The sequence below is a fragment of the Corapipo altera genome, unplaced genomic scaffold (assembly GCF_003945725.1).
Source record: "Corapipo altera isolate COAL_440 unplaced genomic scaffold, ASM394572v1 2b, whole genome shotgun sequence".
NCBI classification, from domain to species: domain Eukaryota; kingdom Metazoa; phylum Chordata; class Aves; order Passeriformes; family Pipridae; genus Corapipo; species Corapipo altera.
The window spans coordinates 29,753,063-29,766,381 of NW_020884874.1; the positions used below are offsets into that span (position 1 = coordinate 29,753,063).

General features: G+C 35.4%; 1 protein-coding gene across 6 annotated transcripts in view; it reads right to left on the reverse strand.

Moving 5' to 3' along the window:
• The window catches only part of ADGB (androglobin), a 105,271-nt gene that overhangs the window by 82,057 nt on the left and 9,895 nt on the right, over positions 1-13,319 (reverse strand). For 4 of the 6 annotated variants that reach the window (XM_027633787.1, XM_027633774.1, XM_027633779.1 and 1 more), the window contains exons 2-4: positions 5,594-5,738; positions 3,017-3,109; positions 755-826 (exon numbers count right to left, since the gene is read on the reverse strand). In XM_027633787.1, the coding sequence (XP_027489588.1) occupies positions 755-826; positions 3,017-3,109; positions 5,594-5,738 (310 nt within the window). The remainder of the gene's footprint in view (positions 1-754; positions 827-3,016; positions 3,110-5,593; positions 5,739-13,319) is intronic. The other 2 variants (XM_027633769.1, XM_027633783.1) reach the window with 2 other exon arrangements.

The window sequence follows — 13,319 nt, forward strand, 5'->3', positions numbered from 1 at the left end:
TGCAGATTTCTGATTTATACCATACTTTCACAAGTTTTATCAGACTTTTACAGTGATTTATATAAACTAGAGTGAAAATACAATTTTACAACAAGAAACTTGCCCTAAAATTAATTAGCATTTCTGTGGACCTCAAAACTTACACCATCGGTTCTCTGATGGTTTCCTCTCATATATCTCTGATGCTGAATTTTGAATTTTCATTGAAGCATTGAATGAAATAGAAATTATGAAGTAATATTACATTCAGTAAGGCACTCAGATGCCTTGGCACTACCTGTTTTACATTTTCCCATGATCTGTAGAAATTCATTTATTCACCTCTGGAGAGACTGGCTGGGTGACAGACAGTTGCACATACATGCAGGCACACTAAGACTTCAGGAAAGTTTGAATGAAAAATATAAATCCTTTCTAATCCAGCCTATATTTGCTCTTATCTTTAGACAGTACTATCCAGTAGTAATTATAGTAGCTCATATACTATATATATTTAACAAAAAAAAAAAGTTTGGAAAATCTCGATTTATCATCAATTTAATTTTTCAAATTCTAAAGAAGGTAAACACTAATTATAAAAACCTAGATTGTTTCTTGTCATTGTATTCCCATCATTCTTTTTCCACTTAAAAAATTGTCACAACTTATTTCCTCATGGTAGAAATTTGGAGTGAAATTCAAAAAGTTAAAGAGAGATAAAGAAGAATGAATTAATTTTTTTTTTTGAGAGGGACATTAACGTATTTCTGCCTACCTCACTACAAAATATATGCTCATTTGCTGAAACAAGGTCAAATGAAGTTTCATTTTGGACAACAACAGGAACCTAGGAGAAAGTAAATTAGTTAAGTCCATAGTTAAATTACCTGGAAAAAATTAAATTAACATTAACTGTAATGACATGCAAATGTTAGACATTTGGCACATATTCATTAGAGATTTGCAAACTAGAAATTTCTTAAATGCAGATGTTCCAAATTTTTAAAAAATAAGAATTATTTTTACCAGGATATTTAAAGAGCATCAAATGAAATAATCACATAAACAAATTTATATTCCTTCATTTTATTAAGCATATTTGCAGTTTTGCATTTAAACCATGAGCATAGCACTGACTCAAAGTCATCCACCAGAATTCAAATGGTATTATTTTCTCATGGTCAGTTAGATAGTGGTATTGTAAGTATATAAATGGTGACTTTGACTGTATTACATAGTTTTGATGACTATTACCTGTTTATACAACACATTTCCTTTAGGGAGGCAGTTCAGAAATAAGGTACTGGGATTGTAGTTTATTGAACTGAATGTATCTGTGCCTCTCATCACATACTAGTGATCATTGCTTGATTCTTTGCTTACTGCACTAAACAGGCTTGCTTATACTTTCTTTTATAGTTACTAATAGATTAGGTAGCAACATGTATCATTCTTAATAGTCTTTCATCACTTGACATTTACATTAATTTTTAACAATAATATAAAATTTCTAGTAATCATTGTTTCTCGATTCAAAACACACATTGGACCAAAAGAAGCATCAAAATTTTAATCAGGTCTTAAAGAAAACAAATACTTTCTTCATAGTGCTCTAAAGATAAAAGCTACTTTTAATATAGGTACATATTTCCATGGCTTTCTGGGCTGCCAGCTCTCTTGCCCTCATCTTTCAGATAACTCCACTCAGTTTACACATTTTGGCAGCATTTCCTATCCAATCTTTTGGTCTTGTCAATCACTTCTCTGACCTCCCCCTCCTCCTTCCTCCATTAAAAATTAAACTCAGACCTCTTTAGTGCCTATTTAATAAAAAATGGAACTGACAAGCTGACAAAAGGAAAACTGACAAGCCTGAAAAAGCTGGAAGGATGGTCCAAGTGCTTTAAAACTTCAGTGTTTCTTCTGAAGCAAAACACTTTAAAACTTAATATTGCTAACAGCATTAGAGGATACTAAACTTTGAAATGGTAGGCTGCTTTTCTTTGCAAATAATTTTAAAAATATATTGAATAAAAGCTATGCATAATTTTAAAATGTTATGGTTACCTTCCAGACAAGCACTGTCAAAGACATGGACATGTACTGTGTATAGCCCAGAGAGATACAACAGCTGAAGGGAAAAAAATATACTATCGTTCTGGTAAAGTTAGTTGATGTTTTCATGATAAATATTTAGTTCAGATACCTGCTCAAGGGCAGCCTTAGTTAGAATAAACAGACATTTTTCTGCCATTAAGCTGATTTTTAAGTGAGAATAAAAGAACACAAAGAAAAATAGAAAGGCCAGTTGTCTTCTAAATGAACCTGAAGTTAAAAAGTGAAGCAGATGTGGGAGGATACACTGCCATGATGTTTTGCACCAGGAAGTGCTGGTTTGTGGTGATCTTATCCCACTAAGAAAGACACTCAGATTCTTTATAGTATCACTGAAAATGGTATTATTAGAGCTAACTGTAATGAAAGGGGTTAGTATATGTAACATTATGTCCTTTTAGATACTGGGAAGCCCAAGTTGTGTGGCATCAAGTAGGTCTGTGATCCATCTGTGCAGCACTCCGTGCAGATCCAATCCATAGAAAGGATATTCTAACAGGATATTCTGACAAGAAAACAACTCTGTTCATCATTTCTCCTGTAAAATTGAAAGTATGTTGACATAAGAAGGTGTTGCTGTGGTTACATAAAGGGAAGGAGATGCAGGTGGTATAATTGCCAGTTTCAAGCAGGTGCTACCTGCAGGCTCCTCCGTTACCATGAGCTGTCTGAGCTTTTTCAGTGCCCAGGACTTACAGCCAGCAAGCACCACACCAGCCTCAGGGTCAAGCTGTGTGTACAGGACAGGTTAGCTGTTACATGGATCACTGACTCCTTGCTGTACAGTAGTCTCCTGAACAGGATGACCCTGTGTGGTCAAGTGGGTTTTACCTGTTGAACTAATTTCCTCCACTAATTTCCCTTTACTTTTGACAAGCTAGGTGAGTAGCATTTTTTCATCCTGACCTTGCTTGTTTCTTACCTGTTTTGTTATAAACTCTTGTGGACGTTTCCATGAATGTACTTTTAAGGATGCTGGCAACTTTATTTTCCCTTCAGGATCATCAAAGAACTGCTACATAAAATATGCATGCACAAAAATGGAACATTTTTTATTAATTACAGTATTGTATCTTCCACGAGATTTAAAATAATATATTGCTCACACGATAATTCCCTTAGGGAGCAAAATAGCATAAAAAGGAACTAAAGTATCTACAACCAAAGTACAAGAGCCCAAAGCCCAAAATAAAGATTTAGCACAAAAGCCACTTATATTGTCCTGAAAAGTTTATGTGGCCTGCACTGTCTAAATAGGTCTATATGAACTGATTTTTTTCTTTTCCACCTTTCAGAAAGCTCTCCAAAAAAAAAGTTTAAGCTTTTGTTAGGTACTCTTCTACCAAGGTCATGTTGACTGACAAACTAATCAATTACATAGTTAATGCCTTTTATTTAAGTACTTACTGACCAAAGGAAGGCAAAAGAAAATACACTACAAAAATGTAAAAACCAGACACAAACCAAAGACTCCCAAATAATACTTTCCCCACATTTTTTTTTTGTGAGCTCCTCCAACATAACGGTCTGCAACAAGCTATTTCAAGTACCTGAAGGAAAAAAGATAAGCTGGGGGGAAAATGAATCTTTCAGGACTACTTTTCTTTTTTTATGGAAGCTTAAAGAAAGCTTTGTAGCCTGGACCACGAAGAATTATGTTAAAAGAGTTTATTCTGCTTTCAGAGACATCCAACCCTGACTTCATGGTTGGATGAAACATGAACTAAACAGGAAAGTTTAGCTCTTAAACACTAGATAAACCAGAGAAAGGAGGTAGATGGAATGACCCAACACTACACAAAGAAATACTAAAAAAAATCTGGAAAGATGTATCCTTCTTTACCTTACTAGTGCAAAGATACTCTGAAGAAAAATATTGTAGGTTCAGCTAAACTTGGCTGACAAAATCAAATTTAACTTATCTTTTATTTAATGTGGCTATAAGAGACAACTGCCAGGTATCAGGAGTTCATGCTCTAAGGACAGGAGTCTCAATCACAAGTTTTACAGGAAGGACATGGAAGAAACAGACACAAGAGAAACAGATAAGGTCAAATGCACAGTATCTGCAATCCACTGTACCGCTCTAAGAGAGGCTATTGTGTAGGGGTCCTTGGTAAAAGAGATTTAGTGTTACAAGGATAGAAATCACTTCCAATTGATTCCTTTTCCCACACAAGAAAATAGGACTGCTCATATTCCTGTTCTAAGTGTACTCAAAGGTACTGGATGCCATTACTAATTCTGTTTCTAACTGAAATAGCCTATACGATATTGAATTCTGGCTATCTGCTTGAATCAAAAGAGGCCACATTACAAAATTCTTTAGTTCCGTAAATTCATCTGCTGTGGCCAATGTATTTTATAATTTCTTTAAACATGTAAAAATAACAATGTTTCATATAGCTTGTAACTGAAGAACTGATGAATCCAGTAAACCACTCAGAATGCCTCGTGTTTTCAGATTTTAAAGTTTATCTATTATAATAATGTCTGGCAGACCTAACAAATTAGTGCTAGATAAATGTTAAGAGTACAGCCCAAAGACACAAAATGGGGTAATGGAACAGAAGAAAGATACAAAGGGAAATTATTTACTTGACATGTTAATGGCAGTATGCAGTAGAGAACTTACACCTTCTCTGAAAACAACACTTTGGCCCCATAGGAGTATAATATATTAAGGCTCAGGATAAGAAAAAAATAATCTACAAACACATATGCCAACATATACATAGTACACAGAATACATTCAGAAGAAACATATGGACAATGCAGAATTGGCACATAAAATAGATGATTAAGCATGGCACTTAATGGATTTAAATATCACTTTAAAATGCTAAGTTTAAGAAATTCTTTCAGAAATAAATTTACTACTACTCTGTATAAAAGACACATTCTGCAATGATAACTGGTTTGAAGGAGTAAGAATTCTGTATGAGACTTATAATTCATTCCAAAGTTGGAAAAGTGAGGAACTTTTCTGCATCTGGTAGGCGCTTACTTTCTGCAAAATAACAATATGCCTCAAATCATTTTCTGAACATTAGAACTGCAGGCAGCATTTGACCAGTCCAGAAACTGAGGTGTGCAAAAATATACGGATGGGTGGTGCATCAAACTTTTTGAGTTCACAGAAACTGCACTGCCCTGAGAAGGGATTTCTCCGACATACTACAACAGTTCAGCTCTTCCCACATCCCCAGTTTTAATTATGTTATGAAATAGATTTTGGAGATGAATTTTTTTAAAGCATTATTGTGCACACATTAATGCACACAGTGTGCATTAATGTAAACAATTCACTTAAAAAGTAATAAATAAACGATGCACAATACTTCTAGTTTATTACTGCAGTTTAATAGGGAACTACTTACACACATTGAAAAGATATTATATGATTTATCAGTAACACATTATTTTGAAGTCGTGACAAATACTCTACTAAATACAAGTCTAAAAAATGAAGAGAAATAGTATGTGTCACACAACTTACTGAAATGTGACCTTTTCCAGCTTTTTCTTTTCCAGGTTTCCCAGGATCCCATTTTTCTGCATTGATATCTGCATCATTCCATTCTGGCCAAATAGGAAATGTCCACTTCTCGTTTGAAGCACCTACCTGGGAAGATGCAGGTGCTCTGGGAAACACATAGTGGCATGAATAAAAATGAATAATATATTAGACAACAGTCGCAGGAGATTTTTTACCATATATTCTTTATTTAATGTACTGTAATAGAAATTTTAGTGTTTTTAACTACAATAACTTTTTGTCACTAAGATAAGCAAGCCTATAGAAGTGCTAGATGGTGTTATTAGGTATAAACTAATGAAATATTTAAATGCATTTATATGAGGAATCCTGCTGAGCTAAATGGGATAGCTGAAGCACAAAATCACAATCTGAGGACAGTTTCCACCCTCTTCCTTTTCCTCTGCTTCAAGACACATTGTTATCTTTCCCCTCCTGTGCCAGTCCTAGCATTCATGATCCAGTTCAACTCACTTCCCCAATATGAAGGCTTTCTTTCTTTTTTTCTGACTTATTTCTTTAACCAACAAAAAGGAGCTTGCCATGGGTAAAACTCATCCTGGGGAAAAAGACACGTTCTAGGAATCTGTGAGCTGCTAGACCAACCAGTTCTGTCTCCAGATAGTTTCATTCTCACATTCTCAGGGCCTCTTGTGCTCCCAGCACTCTCACTACCTTCTTCTTGGGTTTCAGAACTCTGGCAAACAGTTTGCTGAGACTGCAGGGATTTTCACAAGACTAATACACAATGCATTCATAGCCACCAACTAGCACTAGTAGTACCTTTTGTGTGTCATTCTTTCAGTGCATACAGTGGACTGAAATCTGAATTAGCTAGAATGAGAATACATCAACTCCTTCCTCCTTAACTACCAAATCTAGAGGCAAAGAAAGCACATGCAGGTCACAATTATATTTTCCCAAACCCATTGAAAATAAACAGTAGATGTTGTTCACTCAAAAGAACAAAAGGAAGAAGCTGAAGGGACTCAGGAAGAAACATGCCACCAAGAACTGAGCAAAAGGGTTTAAACAAATCTTATTACAGAAAAAAACTTACAGACTTTGACTCGCTAGAAAAATAGACTAAGGTCAGAATTTCCTCTTTGATACTCAGTAGTATGCTGCAGCATTAAGAATATACTTACATGCTAACATGATATTTCTATTACATGATACACATCAGTTATAAAAAGCTAAAGAAGTTGTCATTTTCTCTTTCCTTTCCTCATACCACACACAAATACCTTCCTCATACCAAACACAAGCACCTTCCTTTTTTTATTCTTTTTTTTTTTTTTTTTGATGAGGAAAAGCAGAATTACTACAAATGTGTCCAGGAGATCAGGAAGATAGTGTTTTGGGCTACAGCTGAAGAGCTAACTTTACAAATTGGTGCCAAAAAATATTTCTAATAAAAATTAAAGCTTAATTTCTTTAGGAACTGATATCTTCAAGAGATTTCAAAGGGAAATCTTTCAATTTTGGATTTTTTTGATATTTGAGAACAGAGGGTTTTTTACCTCCTGGACATATATTGCATATCATATCATGTGGATATTTACACTGATGTACAAACCACCAGTGATAGCATATAAAACCATACACACAATTTAAATTTTTGAATTATTGCTTTCTCTTGAGATTTTGGTGACTTCATAGAAAAAACTGAAATCTGGTTATGATTTACAGCATCAATCTGATTGCAAAAGCATTTTACATTTCAGATAAAATGACTAGAGAAAATGGTGTGTAGCAAGTGACAACTGAAAATACTATTAAGCCCAATCTCCCAGAAGGTGGAAGCAGGGACAAGTCACTTGGGGGAACAGACATGCTCAAGTGTAGCGCAATGAAATTACAAAAGCAAAAGCTCAACTGGAGTAGAAATCATCAAAGGATGTTAAGGGGAAAAGCTTCTATAAAGTATACTGGCAGCAGAAGGAAGACTAAGTAAGGAAAGTGCATGTCTGCTGCTCAGTGGGGTGGGGAACTTAATGACAAAGAACATGGGAAAGGTCGAGATACTCAATGCCTTTTTCTGTCTTGGGTTTTGTTTGCAAATTTCGCTCTCAGGCCTCCCAGTCCAAGAGTCTACTTAGAGAGTCTGAGGGAGCAAAGCATTATCTACAGCAGATGAAGGCAGTTAGATAGCATTTAAGACAACTGGACACACACAGCTCCGTGATGCCAGTTGGGATGTGAGCAAAGGTACTAAGAGAGCTGACTGGAGTCACTCCAAGGTTCCTGTCAATCATATTCAAAATACCATGGCAACTGAGAAAAGTTCTGATGACTAGAAAAAGGCAAATATTATGCTCATCTTAAAATCTGGGATTTGGATCTTCAGAATTAAAATGCTTGGAAACAATTTAAACTCAAATGGACAAGGACCTAAGAAACATGATGTAAGCTGACCCTGCTTGAGCAGGAAGTTTGAAACTAGATGGCTCCCAGATGCACCATTCAATGAACATTTTCTGTGAATTCATAATAGTTTTGTTGTTACCAATAGTAAGGACAAAGAAATGGGTAAAAATAAAGATTTCGCACTGTCTAGACACTAGTTACATTCATCCACACTACCAGTAACTCTTAATGGAAGACAGTTGTGAAAATTCAATACCATCTGTGCCTTCTGTTGTGTAAAAAATTCCCAAACACAGCTTCTACCTCTCTAACTGGAAGGAATATGTATTCTACAGAGTGATACCTCACTTTATTTTTTCATCTTTGTCACTTCAGTAATCTGTAAATTGACTCTCTATTACCTTTGATCTTTCATTAATGGTACAATTTTTTTCTCCAGCGTTTTCTTGAAGATTCAAATGAGGCTTCATTCTATATTCAATATTTAACAAGCAATTGAAAACCCTGAAGTATTTATCAGTTTCTTTGGATTACTAGGAATGTTTTTATCAGTTCCAGTTTTTTCAAAGAATCTGTTGCATCTGCACTAGCCTCATGCATAAAGAACAATAAAACCCAAAATTCTAGCTGTACCAACAGCTTCAACACTTGTGATACTTTGAAACCTGACCCATTTTAACACTGGTTTAAATACAACTCCTGACAGCTTCTTACATATGCAAAAAAATGATAATTTAGAATTTTCATTTTTTGTACTTTTTTCCTACTTCAGATGAAATATGAATGGCGTATGCAATGATTTGAAATATTCAAGGACAACTAATTTTTTTAATCTTTTTTTCTACCTCTAAGTCAACATTTTCTCTTTTAAATATTTATAGAGAAGCATGGAATTTTCACTTATAATAATGATAAAGATGCTCTTAAGCCATTCCCAAAGAAAATTAAATAATAATTGCAATAATTCATAGAATCATATAATCATAGAATGATTTGGGTTGGAAGGGGCCTTAAAGATCACCTAGTTCCAACCCCCCTGCCATGGGCAGGGACACCTTCCACTAGATCGTGTTAGTCAGAGCCCCTCCTCATTTCTTGCTATAAGATTTCTGTCTGCTTTGGGACAATAATGGAATAATAAACAAGCATATTTTTAAAAAGCAACAATGAGATATGGAAAGACACTCCTAACTTAGTTCCATACACAAAATTACTTTTCACTACACTTTGACATAACAGAATACCCTCAACACTAACAGTGTGGAAGACATGGAAACAATGCAATCTATGACTGAGATGTCTAAACTAAGCTGGGGAAGCCCAATGCTACTGCATCTCTAAAAGCATAATTCAATAAACTTTTGGAAAAATTTATAAATAACTTCAATTTAATTGGTCTCCAAGTATAAATAACAAATGAAAAAAGACAGCTGAATTTATTAAAATACTGTATTTGGAGTAAGTCTATTAAGAAGTTCCTTTTTTACAAGAACTGAATAATATAACTCAAATCTTCATTTGCGAAGCCCAGTCATGATGACACTATAACTCACTGAGAATTCTTTGAAACAAACTATATGACACAAGGTCAATGGAAATTGCTGGTATTTTATGCTCAGGCTGCATGGTTTCATTGTGTAAGAGTATTTTCTAAACTAACTTATGGGTACCCTTCTTTATAATCCTGTGCTAAACCCTAAAGGAGAAAAAGGAAGAATAAATTGCCAAATGAGAGAAACACCACGAAGTTGGCACTAATTCACCTCTGACCCTTTAAGCAGCTTCTCCAAGAATACTGGTATAATTGATATAGTGCCAACAGGGGAAATGGGGGATGGCAGGATAGAGACACACAACAGGGAAAAAACTGCAGACAGATTGCAACCTAAATTTTTCAGAGACTTCAGATTCAATAGAGAGACAGGAAACAAGCCCAGAAGGAAGTGTGCTCTCTCAAGTTAAACCACATAGCCATTTATTTAGCCTATGGACATATACACTACCCCACTCTGTAAGCAAGATCTTGTCAACATGGTCAATGGAGTCTAAGGAGCAGTCTTCCTAAAACAGTTAAATCTATCTGTAAAGTATCTATGATCATTCCTTACTGAGGGAACACAGCAAGACTGAAGGAAGTCTTCTCAAGAGAATTACAGAAGTATTGGTATTTAGTTTCAGAACAGCATGGCTACTCCACCTTCCTTTCCCAGTACTCATGTCACTCTGGATCACCAGACAATAATTTTGTGACACTATACAGGTTTTTTTAGAATTCAGAAAGACAGTGTGAGGCAGTAAAAAAAAAAACAAGCGTCCCTTTCCTTGGATTGTTTGAACAGTCAGAAGAAATTATTTCTGGCCTCAGTAGAGGCTTTTATATTAGGAAAAAGGGCAGAGAACAAACAGATGGTTCAAGGTTCTCTCCAAATACGCCTTGAAGAGAAATTATTTAAGTTTTTCCTTAATCTCTTCAGAACTCAAAGACAAAAGGCTCCTTTAAAGACCTTATTTATAGCAGAAGTTCTTTTAAACTCCAGTCACTGAAATGATTTATAAAAAGTAGCATCTGAATATCTTATAAACCCACAGCAGAAACCATAGTAACACTAAAGTTCATAAGAATCTGGAAAGGATATGAAAAAGTTTGGTCAAGTATCACTAACTCTGTGGCAAAAAGATTTGCTCTTTTTTCTTCATACTTTGTGCCATTCTTCAGAAGAGGAATGAACGCAATGAGTCACAACGAGATGATCTAATAAGCAGTTAAGGCAATATAGGTTTTTCTTTATTATTAGAATAGTCAGCAGCAATTACAAAATAAAACTAAAATATGAATGCATTGTTTACAGTGACTTACCATTAATCTTATTTTGGACACGGGAGTCAAAACTTAAAGGATTCTCTGCAGAATTAAAATACACTAATCTAAATGCTCAGAGCCCTCATATCTGGGCAGTCTCAAGATATGAACGCAATTTAGGTATGATGAGCAGAACAAATAATTGTAAAGCATTTATGTTGCAATGATAGTTGCTTGCAAAGCCTATGACGACGGGTATAGTCATTTCACTTTTGGGTACTGGGGTAGGATTTCTTCCTCACAATGCATGGAGTGCTTTCTGTGTGAAGCACAATCAAACTGTGGAAAATTAAAATGATGATAGAAAGAAAAGATGAACATCAACTGATTAATCTTTATTATTAGGTATATTATTTTTAAAGGGGTTGGTAATTTAGATCACTAGTTTCAAGCGTAATATTCTCCTTTCCAAACATAGCTGACATCCTTGTAGATGTCAGATGAACTACTAATAGACCTCAGTAGTTTTTCAAGAATGAGCCTATTTCAAACACACACACATTTCCTCAGAGAAATGGTCATCCAGCCTCATATTTAGCATTGCCAGCTAGAAGTCCATGTGTTCTTTTATGTGTCTGCATGTTAATGAAAAGTAAGTTGTTCCCTCTTGGTTTCCTTTCCAGGTTCTAGGAGCAGGGAGGAAAACCCTGCTGCCAATTCCCTTGTGCAAATTGAACAAGGTGCAGTGGTGTGTCTTGGACATTACTTCAAAGAAAAACTGATAGAAAGTAGGGGTCTAGAAGCATTGCGGGTTTTAAAACTTTTATTTTTTCAGTTTGTTCTCCTTGTTCTCAGCCCAATTGCATTTGTTGCCCTATAAATATTGCCTGATTTTTGGTCTTTACAATTTAGAATTCCAGCTAAAATTGAGTGCTCCATGTGGGGCTGTTGTGAGCTGTTCCAAATCCTTTAAGGTTAACTGGTTTCAAAAGGTGTTGGTGACAGACCAAGTGAACAGACTACGACAGATAAGAAGGGGTCTGAGCTGCATCTTACAGTCGTAGATTTGAAAGCAAGTAACAGCTACATCCAATTTACAAGCCAAATCAATGGTCTGCATTTGATCAATGCACTGTTCTTCCAACTAGCAGAAAATGACTACGGGTTATGTAGTTCTCAGTTAATGATAACATTTCAAGATCGGGAGCTTTCTGTCATTATTAAGAACTCTGTTCAAGTACAGTCAAGGAAAGTAAATAGAACACTATGACACATTAAAAACAGAATGTCCAATACAACAAAATAGTACAATGCCACTCAGTATAATCAATTTTATGTCCTTTACATGAAATAGAACATTTAGGTCAATTACCCTAGCAATGTAAAAATAACTTTGGAAATTTGGCAACAGGTAAAAGTTTAGAGAATGGAGCAAATAATGAGCAGCATAGATGAGAGTGGATTATTTATCTGTTGTTATGATACAAGAAAAAACAATGTGTCTAATATAAACTAGAGAAAATTTAAAACCAATAAAAGAAAACACTGGACTGCTCAGCACATAATTAGCCATCAGAACTCTTTGACATCGGACACGACTCAGGTGAGAATAATGATCTGTACCTTTCGGAACAGCCTATCTCAAGTAGCACATAACTGTCAAACTCTGGATAAAAATAAAGAAGAAAAGGAGCATGCCACGTGGGGGACTTTACCTCCACCAAACTCTGTGTGAGAAACTACTAACAGTACAGTCATAGAGCATCCACTTGTTCTTGTTGTCCTCCAAGGAAGATGAAGGTCTCTTTTCAAATAATTTGATTCAAAGAGGAAACCTGAAGTCATATTTCCCCATATAACTGTACAGCACCTTAGAAATTATAGAACCATAACTTTTCTGAGTTTGTTTCTCCCAGGGTTTCCTACTAAAAGAACCGAGTTGACCTGAGATTCAGCTATAAGAACAGAGAAGGTTGCAACACCTCTTTTGACACTAAGGTTTGATACTCAAACTCATATATCTTAAGAACAATGAACTGTGCTTTGTTCCTTTCTTTGGCATTACTTCCTTGTTGGCTTCTGTAAAAACCTTTTGTCCCTGCTGTATGGCAACCAAGCAATTAACTAAGAAATAGAAGTGTCTGCATGGCAGAGCATGCTAGTACTTCTATGGATTTAGGCCAACTCATTTCAAAAGCACTTTGCATTCATTGTTAAGAAAACCAGGAAATCCCATTTCTTCAGTGGTGATTATAGAGTTCACATGGAAGAAGATAAAGACCGTTCTGCTTAAGTAGATGAATAATCCAAGGCAAACAGTCTCTAATGTGATATTTTAAGAATGCTCCCTAGTTTCAAAACACAATTACTAGTATTTTCTTTCAACAGCACTTTTTCTGAGAAAAGACAACACAGAAAGAACTGTGTCTTGCCAATACTGCCTAAGGAGTCTTTCCGCTGGGCCTTTTGCAACCGGACTTCTCTGTCTCGCATTGGCCTTTTTAGCCACCAGCGCAC